Here is a 12,227-nt window from a genome sequence, read left to right on the forward strand (position 1 = left end):
ACACCACCCCACACCCCCTTCCTCCCTCCTTCCCACACACCATACACACCTACTTCCTCCTCCTCACTGGGGCTTTCTGTCTGCCAGTCCTCTAGGCCTGGAGCACCATGTGTGAACTGTTGTCCATCCCTCCTCCCGGAGCTGGAGGACTGCTGTCAGGGCTCAGATGGCATTTGGCCAGTGGGATAGGCAGGCCCCACAGTGACCTTCCTGGACCTACTGTCTGGTTCAGTGAGGTGACAGGTGTGCATGGGGACAGTTTGCAGAGAATCAATCCCTATTTGTACTAGCTCACTGCACACTGTGTAGAATCTTAAGCTATCTGATGATGAAAGCTTTATGAAATGCCATTTTGGATGCCCTCTTCTCAGAAGTTAGAGACCTCCTCTGTTTTTCCCTTCCTTATTCCTTATTTTTTGTGCCTTTTCCTTATTCCTTATCTACAAACAGAGAAATTATTTGTCGTAAAGTTTTCTGATCTTCAAGGAGTGTGAAGGTGGGGGAATACCATTCTGCTTAAACTTTGAGGTCCCCTTCCCGACATTAATTTTGTCTGAAGACCATTTGCCTTCCTTTGACCCTGGAACTGGGAAGTAAATGGTGCATAATGTGCATCTAGCTAATCCCAGAAGCAAATTGAGTCCTGCAGACACCTGATTGTAAGTACTTGCACCTCCTAATTCTGAGGAAGGAGCTGTGATTGTTGAGGAAGGGCCGGGCGATTTCAAAGTATCTTCTTCCAATCAGAGCTTCCCCCAATCAGAGCCTCTTTAGTCATTCCCTCACATCTAGTCCCAGAAATCCCAAACACAGCCATAGGCCATCCCAACAGGAAAGGGTCAAGTTACCTGCTGTTTGGGTCAGTTACAACAACAGAGATTTCCAGCTCTAGGCCTGAAAGGCTCTGAGACTAAAACGGAAAAAGGAGAGGACAAATTCTGACGTTTGATGGGACCCCTTTCATTAAGAGATGGGCCCGGTTGAACAGAACTCCTCTGTGTACAGACCACAATCAGCTTTCCAATCTGTAATTATATCAATGAGCCGTCAAATGATCCTACAGGCCTCGATAGGTGACATCGTGTTAAACCCCAGGACAAGGGAGTGGCGAAGATGGCTTCTCTTAGAAGGGGTTAACTGTGTGCTTTTGTGAAACATGAAGGCCATTGGGAAATTACTCTATGTGGTAAATTCAAGAACTGAAAGAGATATAGCTCTCTAGATAGTTTAGCATTTAGCAGCACTCAGAGCCCAAATTAGACTTTGGGTTTGGCATTCCCCGAGGATATATTTTGCCTTAGTAAATGCACGAAGTACAATTCTGAAACTATTCCCTGCCTCCCGGAATCATAGTCCACAAACCCTGGTAGCTCCTCCCTATGACACATGGAAGACCACATCAGTCTTGTTTGGTTAAAATAGTAAAACAAATGAAAATTAGTTTATGGTTATTATGTATGGCGATGTTTTCAATGGAATTCAATCACTGTCCCCATTTCAGACCTGGAATTAATAGGACTCAATCAAAGGTCCATAACCCCTAGGGGTCAGAACTGGGATTTGAACCCCACCAGATTCAACACCTGTGCTCTCAGCCAATAGGCCACACCGATGGTGACAGGTGTCGGTTGAGTGTTCCTGTCATGCGCCAGGAATGGTTACATTACCTGTGAATAGAGATAACTAATTTGGATCAAACATTATATTTCACTTTTTTTTTTTAATCTTTCAAAGATTTTATTGCAACCCACTGGGACAATATGGAAGATCTCAGGCAGGTCTCTAGAGCCCCAAATTTATGCAATGTATTTCCACCTCTAATTTTTAATTTATAGTTTCCTTTCCCTGCGATATTCTTCTCTCTGCCTTAGATTTAGTCCCTACCTCACTTTTAAGGCGTATCATGACTTTCACTATCTCCACAGAACTTTTAAAAACTATCAGAAAATCCCATCACCACTTCTTTGCATTCTGATAAAATTATGTGTACCAACCACTTGTTATTCAATTAACACTAAAGACAATATAAGGGTTTTCTTATAGTTCCTCTATTGATATACGTGTTTCATATAACTTGCAATCTCATAGGCGATTAAAATAGCAAAGACATCATATATAAGAATGATAGTAGCTTGGGTCCATCACAGTTTTTGGCATAGGAAGTATTTTAGAGGTTCGTCCAAGAGGTAAATGCTTGGGCTCAAATTTTGGTTCCACTGTGTGCAAACTGTGTGAATGTGAACGTTTTCTTTGAGCCTCACTGTTCTCATCTGTAAAACGGGGATGCCAACAGGTGAAGACACTTCACAGGTGAGGATTTAATGAGAAGAATGCATGCAAAACTTTGAGAATCATCCCTGACACAAAGCGAATGCGCAATAAATATCACCTAGAATTATTCATTTATTATTGTTGTCACACATCCAGATGATAATAAAAATTGGTCAATGTACATTAACCGATTGCCATAGATTTATGGCAGATTAGCGTGAGGATGTTTACAAATGTTAGTGTCTCTGCCTCTCCAGGGAGGGACTAAAGACTTATCAATGACCCGCTGTCTTCATCATCATTCTGGTGAACAGTGGGATGATGGTAAAAGGAAGCCCTCCTTCCTTCTGTACTGTACTGTCCACAGTTGCCACAGCCATTCCAAAGCATTTAATTGCACATGTCACTCTGCTGAGCCCCACACAAAGACTAGGAGAGAGATAAAATTCTTGTCCACCGGGAGCTCACAATATCAAGGACATTTTGATGGACGTGTGAATTAGAACATAGTGGCAGGGGAAAAAAAAAAAAGCTGTGTTAACATAAAACACCTTTAAAATGGAGAGATCTTAGAAATTATTCCAGTTTTCTAACTTTACAAATGAGAGGCCAAGGACCACAGAGGTAAAATGAGCTACCCACGGTCCTTTGGTTTGTATAAGCAAAGCTCAGCGCTCCTTCCATGCTGTCGCTGGGCTGCACACCTCCAGGGGGCCACCGTTCCTCTTCACAAACAATGTGGAGTGAACGCACCACTTAGACTTGCGCAGGATGGCAGACCTGTTCCCATTTTGCCTGTATGCTCTTAAATATAAATGGACAAGAAGTACTTTTGTTCTATGCAGTTCAGGAATATATGCATTACCATTATTATAGGGGTTGCAAGGAAATATAGTAATTGGCTGTGGAGATTTGGAAGAAATATTTCAAAAATGTATGTCGAGGCATCGTGATGGTATATATTTGTCAAAGTCAGCTAGCAGAGTTTCTTTGAGGGGTTAAGTATTCCAGAAGTTTATTCATATCCCATAACTTCCTTCCCATAAGAAGAAACCAAAAATTCACATTAACCTCCAGGTCCTTTAGAGTTAGAAGTCCCTCTGGAAGTCATTATGCCCATTTGACTATTTCTGTCTGATTTTTTCTTTTTACCCCTCACCAGTAAGATGAAAGTCTGCAACTCTCTGAGGACATTTTATAACCATATACAAAATCTACACTCCAGAAGTCCTTCAGCCTATCTAACTTCAATCCGTCTTGCTGCAGTTGAAGCCACAAGCACTTATATTACTCTTTTTAATGAATGTAGGTTGACTGAGGCATGGAGAATAAACTCATTTCTTGTTCTATCTCGGAGCAGGTTCTTTTTCAGACTGCAGCTCTCCAAAGACCGCAGAAGCCTCATCCTTTTCCATGGTATTGCATACACATGGATGGCTTTAGGAAATAAATTAAGTGAATGAAAAATAGGAGTAATACAGGTATTCTGAACAGGAGTGACAGCAGAAGAAAATAGAAAGTTATTTATTATTTTCAAAGCAAATAAGTAAGAGGTTGATTGGGAAAAGGTGAAAAGAGGAGAGAGGGGAAAAAAAAAATCTGTCACTGAGTGATATTTTCATCAGAGAGGAAAATAGGTACCAACAAATGAAATTTGACTCATCTTTGCAAGTTTCACTGAGCATGAAAATGTCCCTTTAAAATTTCCCGTAAGCCGTTGCTGGCTATGGGATTTTTCCAGTGCATAGGGAATCTGAGTTCAGGAGGCCAGGGAATGCCAGAAGGAAAGGGATTTTTTGATGCTTGGGCTCTGAGACTGTCAGTTTAAAAAATGAAAGTAATATAGAAGGGGCAAAGTGGCATTTATCATCCCATCTCTCCAGGCTCCTGTCTCTTTAATCAGCTAGCCTGATTTGCCCAGTAAATGATTCCTGAGTGAGTGTGTGTGTGTGTGTGTGTGTGTGTGCCGGCGCGCGTGTGTTGTAGCTCTGTCAATCCTTGGATTAGAACCAATGATTGCAGCTTGTAGGAGGGCTGTCCAGGGCCAGATTGTACGATGTGTCTCAGTGCCAGAGTATGAGTAGAGATAATTACTGAGAAGTCACACTCTCTCACACCCTCGGCTTTCTTGTTGTGTCCTTCAGCAAAACAGTGGATTTAAATCTCCTTCCAACAGCTTGAGAGCAACGCAATCTGTCAGGAAAGAAAGAAAGAGAAAACCGAACCTGACAAAAAAGAAGAAAAAGAAGAAGAAAAAAAAAATCATGAAAACCATCCAGGCAAAAATGCACAATTCTATCTCTTGGGCAATCTTCACGGGGCTGGCTGCTCTGTTTCTCTTTCAAGGTAAGAGCTTGCTATTGATTTGCCTACAGTATACCCAGGAATCGTACAGTATGCTTTATATGATTCGCAGGCTCCCTGAGTCGGCTGTGCTGCACGGTTTGCAGGTGGAGGAGAGAGCGTTTAAACAGCATGGCTGGGACTTCATTCTCCCTACCAGGCTGTGAGAATATTGATTTGATTCTGGCTGCTACCGGAATGGGGGAATGTATATGCATAAGTAAAATGTGTCTGGCGCTCCTGTTAGGTGCGTGGCTATGTACTGGTCTCCTTGGCTTTATGTACATTCTTGCACACATACACAACAGAGCATACATATAAGCAGAGGAAAATTACAGATTCAGAGGGCAGCAGGGTTGCTCATGTGTTGCTTATGTTACTGGGAAGAAATTACAAGAGGAAACTTTAAATATCGGCCAGTAAACTTGCAAAGCTTCTAAAAGGAGTAACTGAAAAATGCAGGCTAGGAAGAATCAGGTAACTGTGCATGGTGTAAGATTCTGGTCAGAGACCCAGCTTGAAGGGATGAATCAATTTGCGGCAGCAGGGGACAACTGTATTAGTTTTTAATGGGTTTGGGGGTGTGTTTTTGGTGGGGGCGGCAGGTTTGGGGGAGGATAACAAGCTGATAAAAGGCAGTGGGAACACTCAGGGGGATCTGAAATTCAGGAAAGATTTTCCAAGTTGAAGAGAGAGAGGCAAGAAGAGTCGAATGCTAATTTTGTTTGTTTTTTGGGGTGGGGGAGCCAAGGACTGGGGCGGCCACGGAGGGTGGGCTTGGTCTCTGGCCCAAGGCACCCTTTGATGTTGGTTATGCTGTGTTGGGGTGCATTTGGAATCTGCTTCAACCTTGAGTCCATTTGCTGCACCGTGTGGCCCCACGTTTCTGTCCTAGCTCTGACGTTCCAGCCGTGGTATCATCTGCTCACCTGCTTGCTCTCACCCACCCGTCCCCTGGAGGGTCTGACTTGCCTTTTTTGTGTTAAAGGTGCTTAAACTCATAGAGATTGAGACAGGCAGAGAAACTTTCCCCGGGTGGTCCAGCCGAGCTCACAGATAGGATCCCATGCGGAAGCTCAGTTCTGTGCCTTGTATTCCCAGAGGAAAGTTCAGTCTCACAGGGCGAAAAAGGATGGGGAATTCCACCCATCTCGTTCTCTTCTACCGCAGTATGGAGTTCTCAGGGTCTTGTCTGTCCCCACCTCCGGTCCTGCTGACCCCACTCTGAGGGTAGGCTTTGGGGGCTGCCTCTGTCCCTTTGACATCGGCTGCAGTGGCTACCATACAGACCCACACAAGGTGGGCAGAGAAGACCAGGCTGGGAAGAGTCAAATGCGTGTGTACCCTCGGCTGGGGCTCAAGGAGGAAGGCAAGGAACGCTGGAGGGATGGGAGTCCAATGACAAGGAAGTTCACAGTGGTGGGTTTTGCAGGGATATCCTTGATGTCGTCTGCTACACTCAGCCTCAGAGAGGCACTGGCCTCAGTATCTCTCTCCTCTCCTATGGGACCATTGGTGCGTGTAAGAGTAAAGGAGCCAACTTGGAGGCATCCTTGACTGACTCCTCTTACGTAATATGGAGCAGCAATGGTGCGTGTGCGCATGTATGTGTATGCGTGTGTGTGCAGGGCATGGTGCTCACCCCTCCTGTTCTTGGTCCTTAGGGGCTCACCTGAGAAGAGCAGAGCTCCAACACTAGCAGTGGGGAAACTGAGTTCAGGGAGAGGCTTCTATGATGCTAACAACAGAAATGAAAACTAAGTAGACAGAAGGTAGAGTGAAAGGTCAGAGGAAGGGAAAAGGAAGGTCCCAATTCCCCAATAATTTCCATCTGTCCGCAGGTCCCTGTCTCATCTATCTATACATCAAACTGGAGACAATGGCCAAACTTCCACCAGCAACAGCCCTCTTGGCAGCATGCCAGGAGCCCCAGGGCCATACTGAATTTACATATAAATTAGCATACGTGATTTTTTTTCCCCCTTCAGAAATAAATGCATGGAAGCATAATATTTGCTCATACTTTGAATCATCCCTAAATAGACGAGTAGAAAGTTGCGGTACAAAATTCTCTGGGGTGGGGGGTATAGCTCAGTGGTAGAGCATTTGACTGCAAAATTCTCCCAGGTGAAATCTGATTCTGTGGTCCTGTTCCTAGCTTGGTGGGGGGGATAGAGGTGACAGGGCTATCTTAGACCTCCTCACATTCTGCCAAATTTGACTTTCCTTGGGAGAATAATGGTCTTATTTGTGCTACCCACCTTGAGCCAGCTCTGAATAGATTTCAATGTGTCATAATAAAACTGGCTGCTCAATTTTAAGGAAGAATATCCTCCAAGGCCCCCACACCACTTGCCATTTGGACTGGCAAAGGTGATGTCTATTTTCTCTCTCGGGGGATGGAGGCTGGAGTCTGCCAGCTATCTCTTATCAAACTTGCAGAATTACTGAGGCAACCCGGGTCTTGCCTGCAATAATCCACCCCTATTGCATTGACCCAGTGGGACTAGTTAGAATGCAGTACACATTCCAAGGCAATTTTTTCTTCTCTGTTTTTGTTTTAAGCTGGCTTTTCCTGGAGCCGCTACTTCCTGGGTTTCTTGCCTTCTTAAAAAAGGTGTCCAGGGCTAGTGGCTGATTATGGACCCCTTTCTGACCCTCTCCTCCCCCCCAACCCCACCAGCAACCATGATCCAGCTTAGAGGGGGAGGGAATTTCCAAGGGAATCAGCACTGATTAGTGATGGGCAGAAGGGAGGGGGTGATTAGCGCCCTGGGGCTCTGGCCCTAAGAAGCACCGCACTGGGGTTGATTAACTCTCAGCTCTTCTTTCCTGGGAGCAGGAGCTAGGGAAGCTGGATTAAGCGGCTGTCCTTTTCAGCACACCCGCCCACCTTCTGCCACTGAGAGGCTCTGAAAGGAATGGCTGGTAGTGCCGCAGCCCTTCTCTTTCTAGAAACCCGACCATTTCTCCTTCGAAGGATTAATGCTCCCTTTAACACCTTCCAATGAGTTTGGCTAGATTCTTGTCTTACCTTTCAAATTTTTGCATCTCCTCATGTCCCACATCAACCTATATCTGCCCACTTGAGACACAAACAGGCAGAGCAGAAGGGAAAGGACCGTGGGGGCTAAGTTCACACTCTCCTTCACTCGGCACTGACGACATGGACACTGTTCAGCTGGGCAGATCCGCCAACTTCCTGCCACTCACAGGAAATGTTTGGGTGCCAGCAGTAGCCTGAATTGGGTGTTGCTTTAGGGATGTGAGGGAGGCAGATGAGGCCATAACAATGTTTACTGGGAAACTGAAAAATTGGTGTGGGATGATGGGACCCTGGACCTGATGTAAGCATCATTGGTACTTGCAAGCAAGCCCCTGCGCCACCCCCCAAAAAAAAAACAAACTCTGGGCAAAGAGACAGAGGAACCTCATGAAGTAAACCCTGGCTGCCGTGCTTGCTGCTGCCAACTCGGGGCAAGTTAGAGGTAAGGAGAGCAGCAAATGCAGCATACCTTCATCCTTCATACTCCGTGACTGTCTTCTGAGCATTTGATCAAGGGTGCCCGGAGAGTCCCAGCACTGGCCAGCAGGTCTTGCTGCATGAAGACCATTCTTGGGATTGCAGCTTTAGTGACCAGGTGCCAAGCCTCGTCCTGGTCCTGGTTCTTCCTTTCTGGCATTTTAAAAGCCGAATATAACCCCAATAATGTCTTCTTATGAGCTGGATGCCTAGCCCCTGACTTCTGTTGTCTCTCAGTAAGCCTCTCCCATAATGCTGGTATTAGAGGTGTTTAACTGTGTCCTTGAAGAGATGGTCTCTCCTGTGTCCTGCTCAGGTGCTCCGTTCTGGAATGTCTGGGTTCTGTTCTTGGTGTGCCTGCATTCTGGTTATCTAGAGTTACAGTGACCTGGGCTGGGATCATCTACCGGTCACAGATGGCCCAAAAGACTAGTGTTGCCTTCAGCCACAGTTGATCCATTGGGATGCTGTGACCCCTCTTAATATCCTAAGAACAGATGACATTTCGAAATCAATATGAGCCGCATGCTTCTGGCATGTAAGGAGACACATGCTGACAAGATCTGCAGCATCTTTTCATGTCTGTCTACTCATGATGAACACACTTTGGGTGGGATCATCATATCTGGGAGTTGGCCCTGTTCCAGGTTTTTTTGGTTTGGAGTCCATGGCCTGCTCCTGCACACCAACTAGAATGCCAAACGTGCAAACAAACTCTGCTTTACATCTGACCTCAACAGAGACCCTACAGACTCTTCAAACTCTCCCATGAGCATGGCTTCCAGGTTCCAATCTAGTTCTGGTGGCCTTTGAAAGGCTCAGTGGGGAGCAGGCTCATCTGAGCTCAAAGTTGCCTATGTTTTCTGCAGGGGAAAATCTTTCCCTCTGTGAGCCTGTCTCCCCACCTGCCTGCCAGGCTGGGGAGCAACTCCCCTGGGTGTTGTAAGGACTCATTAATGCTTGTAACACTCCAAACATGTGGTGCTAAGTGGAACTCCATGCTGAGACTGGTTGTATTTATGCAGTTTACTTCCTTTCTGCTCTATTGGCTTGTTAAATGTTTACTTTATGTCTATAGTCATTTGAAATTCAATAAAACAGATTAAAAATAAAAGATGGAAACATGCAAAAATAAACTAATTGATGGTATATGGGTCAGATGGGGTCTGCGGCGCCATTGTAGCCTTCCTCTCCTGGTGGTGGATGCTTCCATTCCATACCACTCCCAAGAGCACAGGGGAAGGGCAGAGGGTCTTTGGACGGAGCATGAAGGAGGCCTGCCTCCCATCCATTTGTCGAAGGAGACTTCTGCATGGAGGTGCAATGCGGGCAGGTGGCAGAAAGGAGGAGGGTTGGAGGAGAAAGTCAGAGCTAGGAGTTTTAGAGGGTAAAAACAGCTCTAGTATGGATTAGAAAAAGTAGGGGAAAAGAGGACTCAGTCCTCTACATCTTTGAGAGCTTCCTATTTCATTTTATATATTTCTGTATTATTTACGCACCCTTCTGGGTGACGCCTGCCCGTTATCACCTGCTTAAACTTAAAAGCTCTGTGTGTTCCTCCACTTTCCCTCTCTGTCTCTCCCCCTCCCACCCTCCCTCCCTCTTTCTGCCCTCTCTCCCCCTTTCCTCTTTTTCTCCATTTCCCTTTTTCTTTCCCCCTTTCATTCTTCCTTCTCCTCTACGGGAACAATAATTGATCAGTTGACAGATCTAGGTCACGCTGGCAGGGGTTGTTCTGCTTCATGCAGTCTTGCCCAGGAGAAGGAGGGAAAGTCTGTCTTCTCAGTTCACAAGGAGCCCAGATGATAGGGCGCAGCAGGAGGAAGAAGGGGCCAACGAGTTGGTGGGTGAGTTCAGCTGTCCCCAGCAAGGGTACCCGGGACCCCGTTGATTGATTGCAGAGTCTTCAGCTCTTTGATATCCCTGCCACTCTAATTTTCCATATCTGATTTACCTTTGCCCCTTGTCCACGTTTCACTCAGCTTCTATATCCTGCCTGTTCCAGTCCTCCTCATTTTCCTCTCTACTTCCCTCTCCTGCCCTCTTCTCCTTTTCTCCTCCTTCCAAAACCCTGACAGATCACAGATACTCCCCCACTTAAGTCATATTAGAGAGATGGCCTTTTGTTTATTTGCAAGAAGAAAAACAGAAACCCTGCCAGAAGAACTCTGTAAGTCATTTGCAAACTGCAAAACAAACCAACAAAGATTCACATTTTTGGTGCTGAGAAGAGAATATTTCAAGAGAGACTGTCAAGCTAAGAAATCAAATATTGGAAAACACATTCTTTAGCACTGTTACTAAGGACATCTTAGGTTACTAAATTTGATTTTTTTTTTTTTTCTTCTCTAAGAGTATTGCCTTCACAGTTATAAAAGACTGTTCAAAGAACTGGCTGGTTTGGGCTTCAGTGGCTCATTCAGATCCACTCTCTAGAGATGCTGCCTTTGCTTTATCTTGGTGGTGCCACCAAACTCGAACCCAACACAGACTATAGCTGTGTATGTGTTTATTGGTTCAATCACCCAGCAAGTGTTTACTGAGTGCCTATTATGTTCTGTGTATAGTTGTGGGTGGCGGCAATAAATATATCAGTGACTAAAACAAACTAAAGGATGAGACCAAAGACAATAGAATTTCCAAGATTTGACTTGGTTTGCCATCCTTTTTAATAGCATACAGAAGCACCAGCAGGAATGCCAGGAGCAGAGGGAAAGAGTGAACAACACAGCTTCTGGTTTCTTGTGGAAATGATGGTGGGCTGCAAGAAAGCAACTAACCCTTAGTCCTTGTTTTATCTAGAGAGCACTGGGAGAGGGTGCACAACTCCAGTTCTGTGTTAATAACACATAAGAGGTGCTGCCTTTTCTTCCCCCTGCTGTCTCCTGCCAAGAAGGGGCTCATGCATGTTTGATGTGCCCTCAGTTAGTATGTGGATGATGAAAGCTGGTGTAAGTTCGTTGGCTTTGTGACAATTGTCTTTTGTCATTCAAGTTAGTAGCTGATTCTTGGCCTGATGCCACCCTGTCTGGTAGCCTACCCACCTCCTTTTTGCCCTGCCTTCTGCACAGAACTAGAGGGCCAAAGAAGGTAAGGGGAGCCAGGTGGGGAGACACTTATATAAGACCAAGGAAGGATCTGCCTCTGGCAGCTGGTCTGGATGAGACAAATAAGACAGGGGACCTCTGTGAAGGATTCATAACTCAGGGCAGATCTAAGGCAATCTCCCTTCTGAGAGCCCTTTTATTTGCTACCCACTCATCATACCCAACTTAGGGTTCCTAGAATAATAAAAATGCATCATGACTTATTTGTTCTCCTCTGGTCATATACCACAGTTGGGGCACAAGCCTTCTTCCAATCCATCAACTTCTGTTTTCAGCCCTATGTACAAAAGGGACTATAGCTTCTCTTAGGCTCACACTGTGTACTTACTCGCTGTCTCCTGAATGCTCTAGGATTGCTTACCTGGCTGCTTCTATTTGCATCCCCATGGTGGTGGTGATGATTGTTTTTAGCTTTGCTCCTGGAGGAGAACAGATAACTGCTTTGTCATGGATCCTGATTCTTCCAGGTCAAGCAGCCTACAGCAATTCTACATTTCCTGAACCCTTCTCAGAACTAGTGAGGTCCTCAGGGGTAGGTTCAATGTGTGTTTATTTGCAATATTTTCATTCCCTAAATCATTGGTTCTCAAACTTGGTGTATCAAATTGCCTGAGGAGCTTTATAAAAATACCAATGATTGAACAATATCCCAGACCAACAAAATCAGAATTTCATCATCAGCCTTATTCAGGCTCTGTAAGAGGTTCTAATATGTGACCAGGCTTAAAAATTATACCTTTAATGTCATCTGAAATGTTCTATGGTCTTGGGTAAGGCACCTCCTCTCTATGAGCCTCAGTTTCCATGTCTCTAAAATAGATAAGTCAGACCAAAATAATTTTCAAGTTTCACTTCAAGTTCAACATTTTGCAATTCTGCAAATAGTCTTTTTGAGTATAGCACTTGAAAGATAGTGATGCTAGAAGAAAGTATTCGGAAGCAGTTTCTGCTTGTAGGAGGCTAAGAATACAGACACAGTCACA

At 45.1% G+C, this 12,227-nt stretch overlaps 1 protein-coding gene across 3 annotated transcripts in view; it reads left to right on the top strand.

Annotated features, from left to right (window-relative positions):
• Positions 1 to 4,221: 4,221 nt before the first annotated feature.
• NTM (neurotrimin) overlaps positions 4,222 to 12,227 on the top strand; it is a 918,697-nt gene continuing 910,691 nt past the window's right edge. Inside the window, exon 1 of one of the 3 annotated variants that reach the window (XM_032868947.1) lies at positions 4,222 to 4,617. In XM_032868947.1, coding sequence (XP_032724838.1) covers positions 4,536 to 4,617 — 82 coding nt within the window. In that variant the 5' untranslated portion in view covers positions 4,222 to 4,535. The remainder of the gene's footprint in view (positions 4,618 to 12,227) is intronic. The other 2 variants (XM_032868956.1, XM_032868957.1) reach the window with 2 other exon arrangements.

Source organism: Lontra canadensis, unplaced genomic scaffold (genome assembly GCF_010015895.1).
Source record: "Lontra canadensis isolate GAN:19392208 unplaced genomic scaffold, GSC_riverotter_1.0 scaffold36, whole genome shotgun sequence".
Classification (NCBI taxonomy): Eukaryota; Metazoa; Chordata; class Mammalia; order Carnivora; family Mustelidae; genus Lontra; species Lontra canadensis.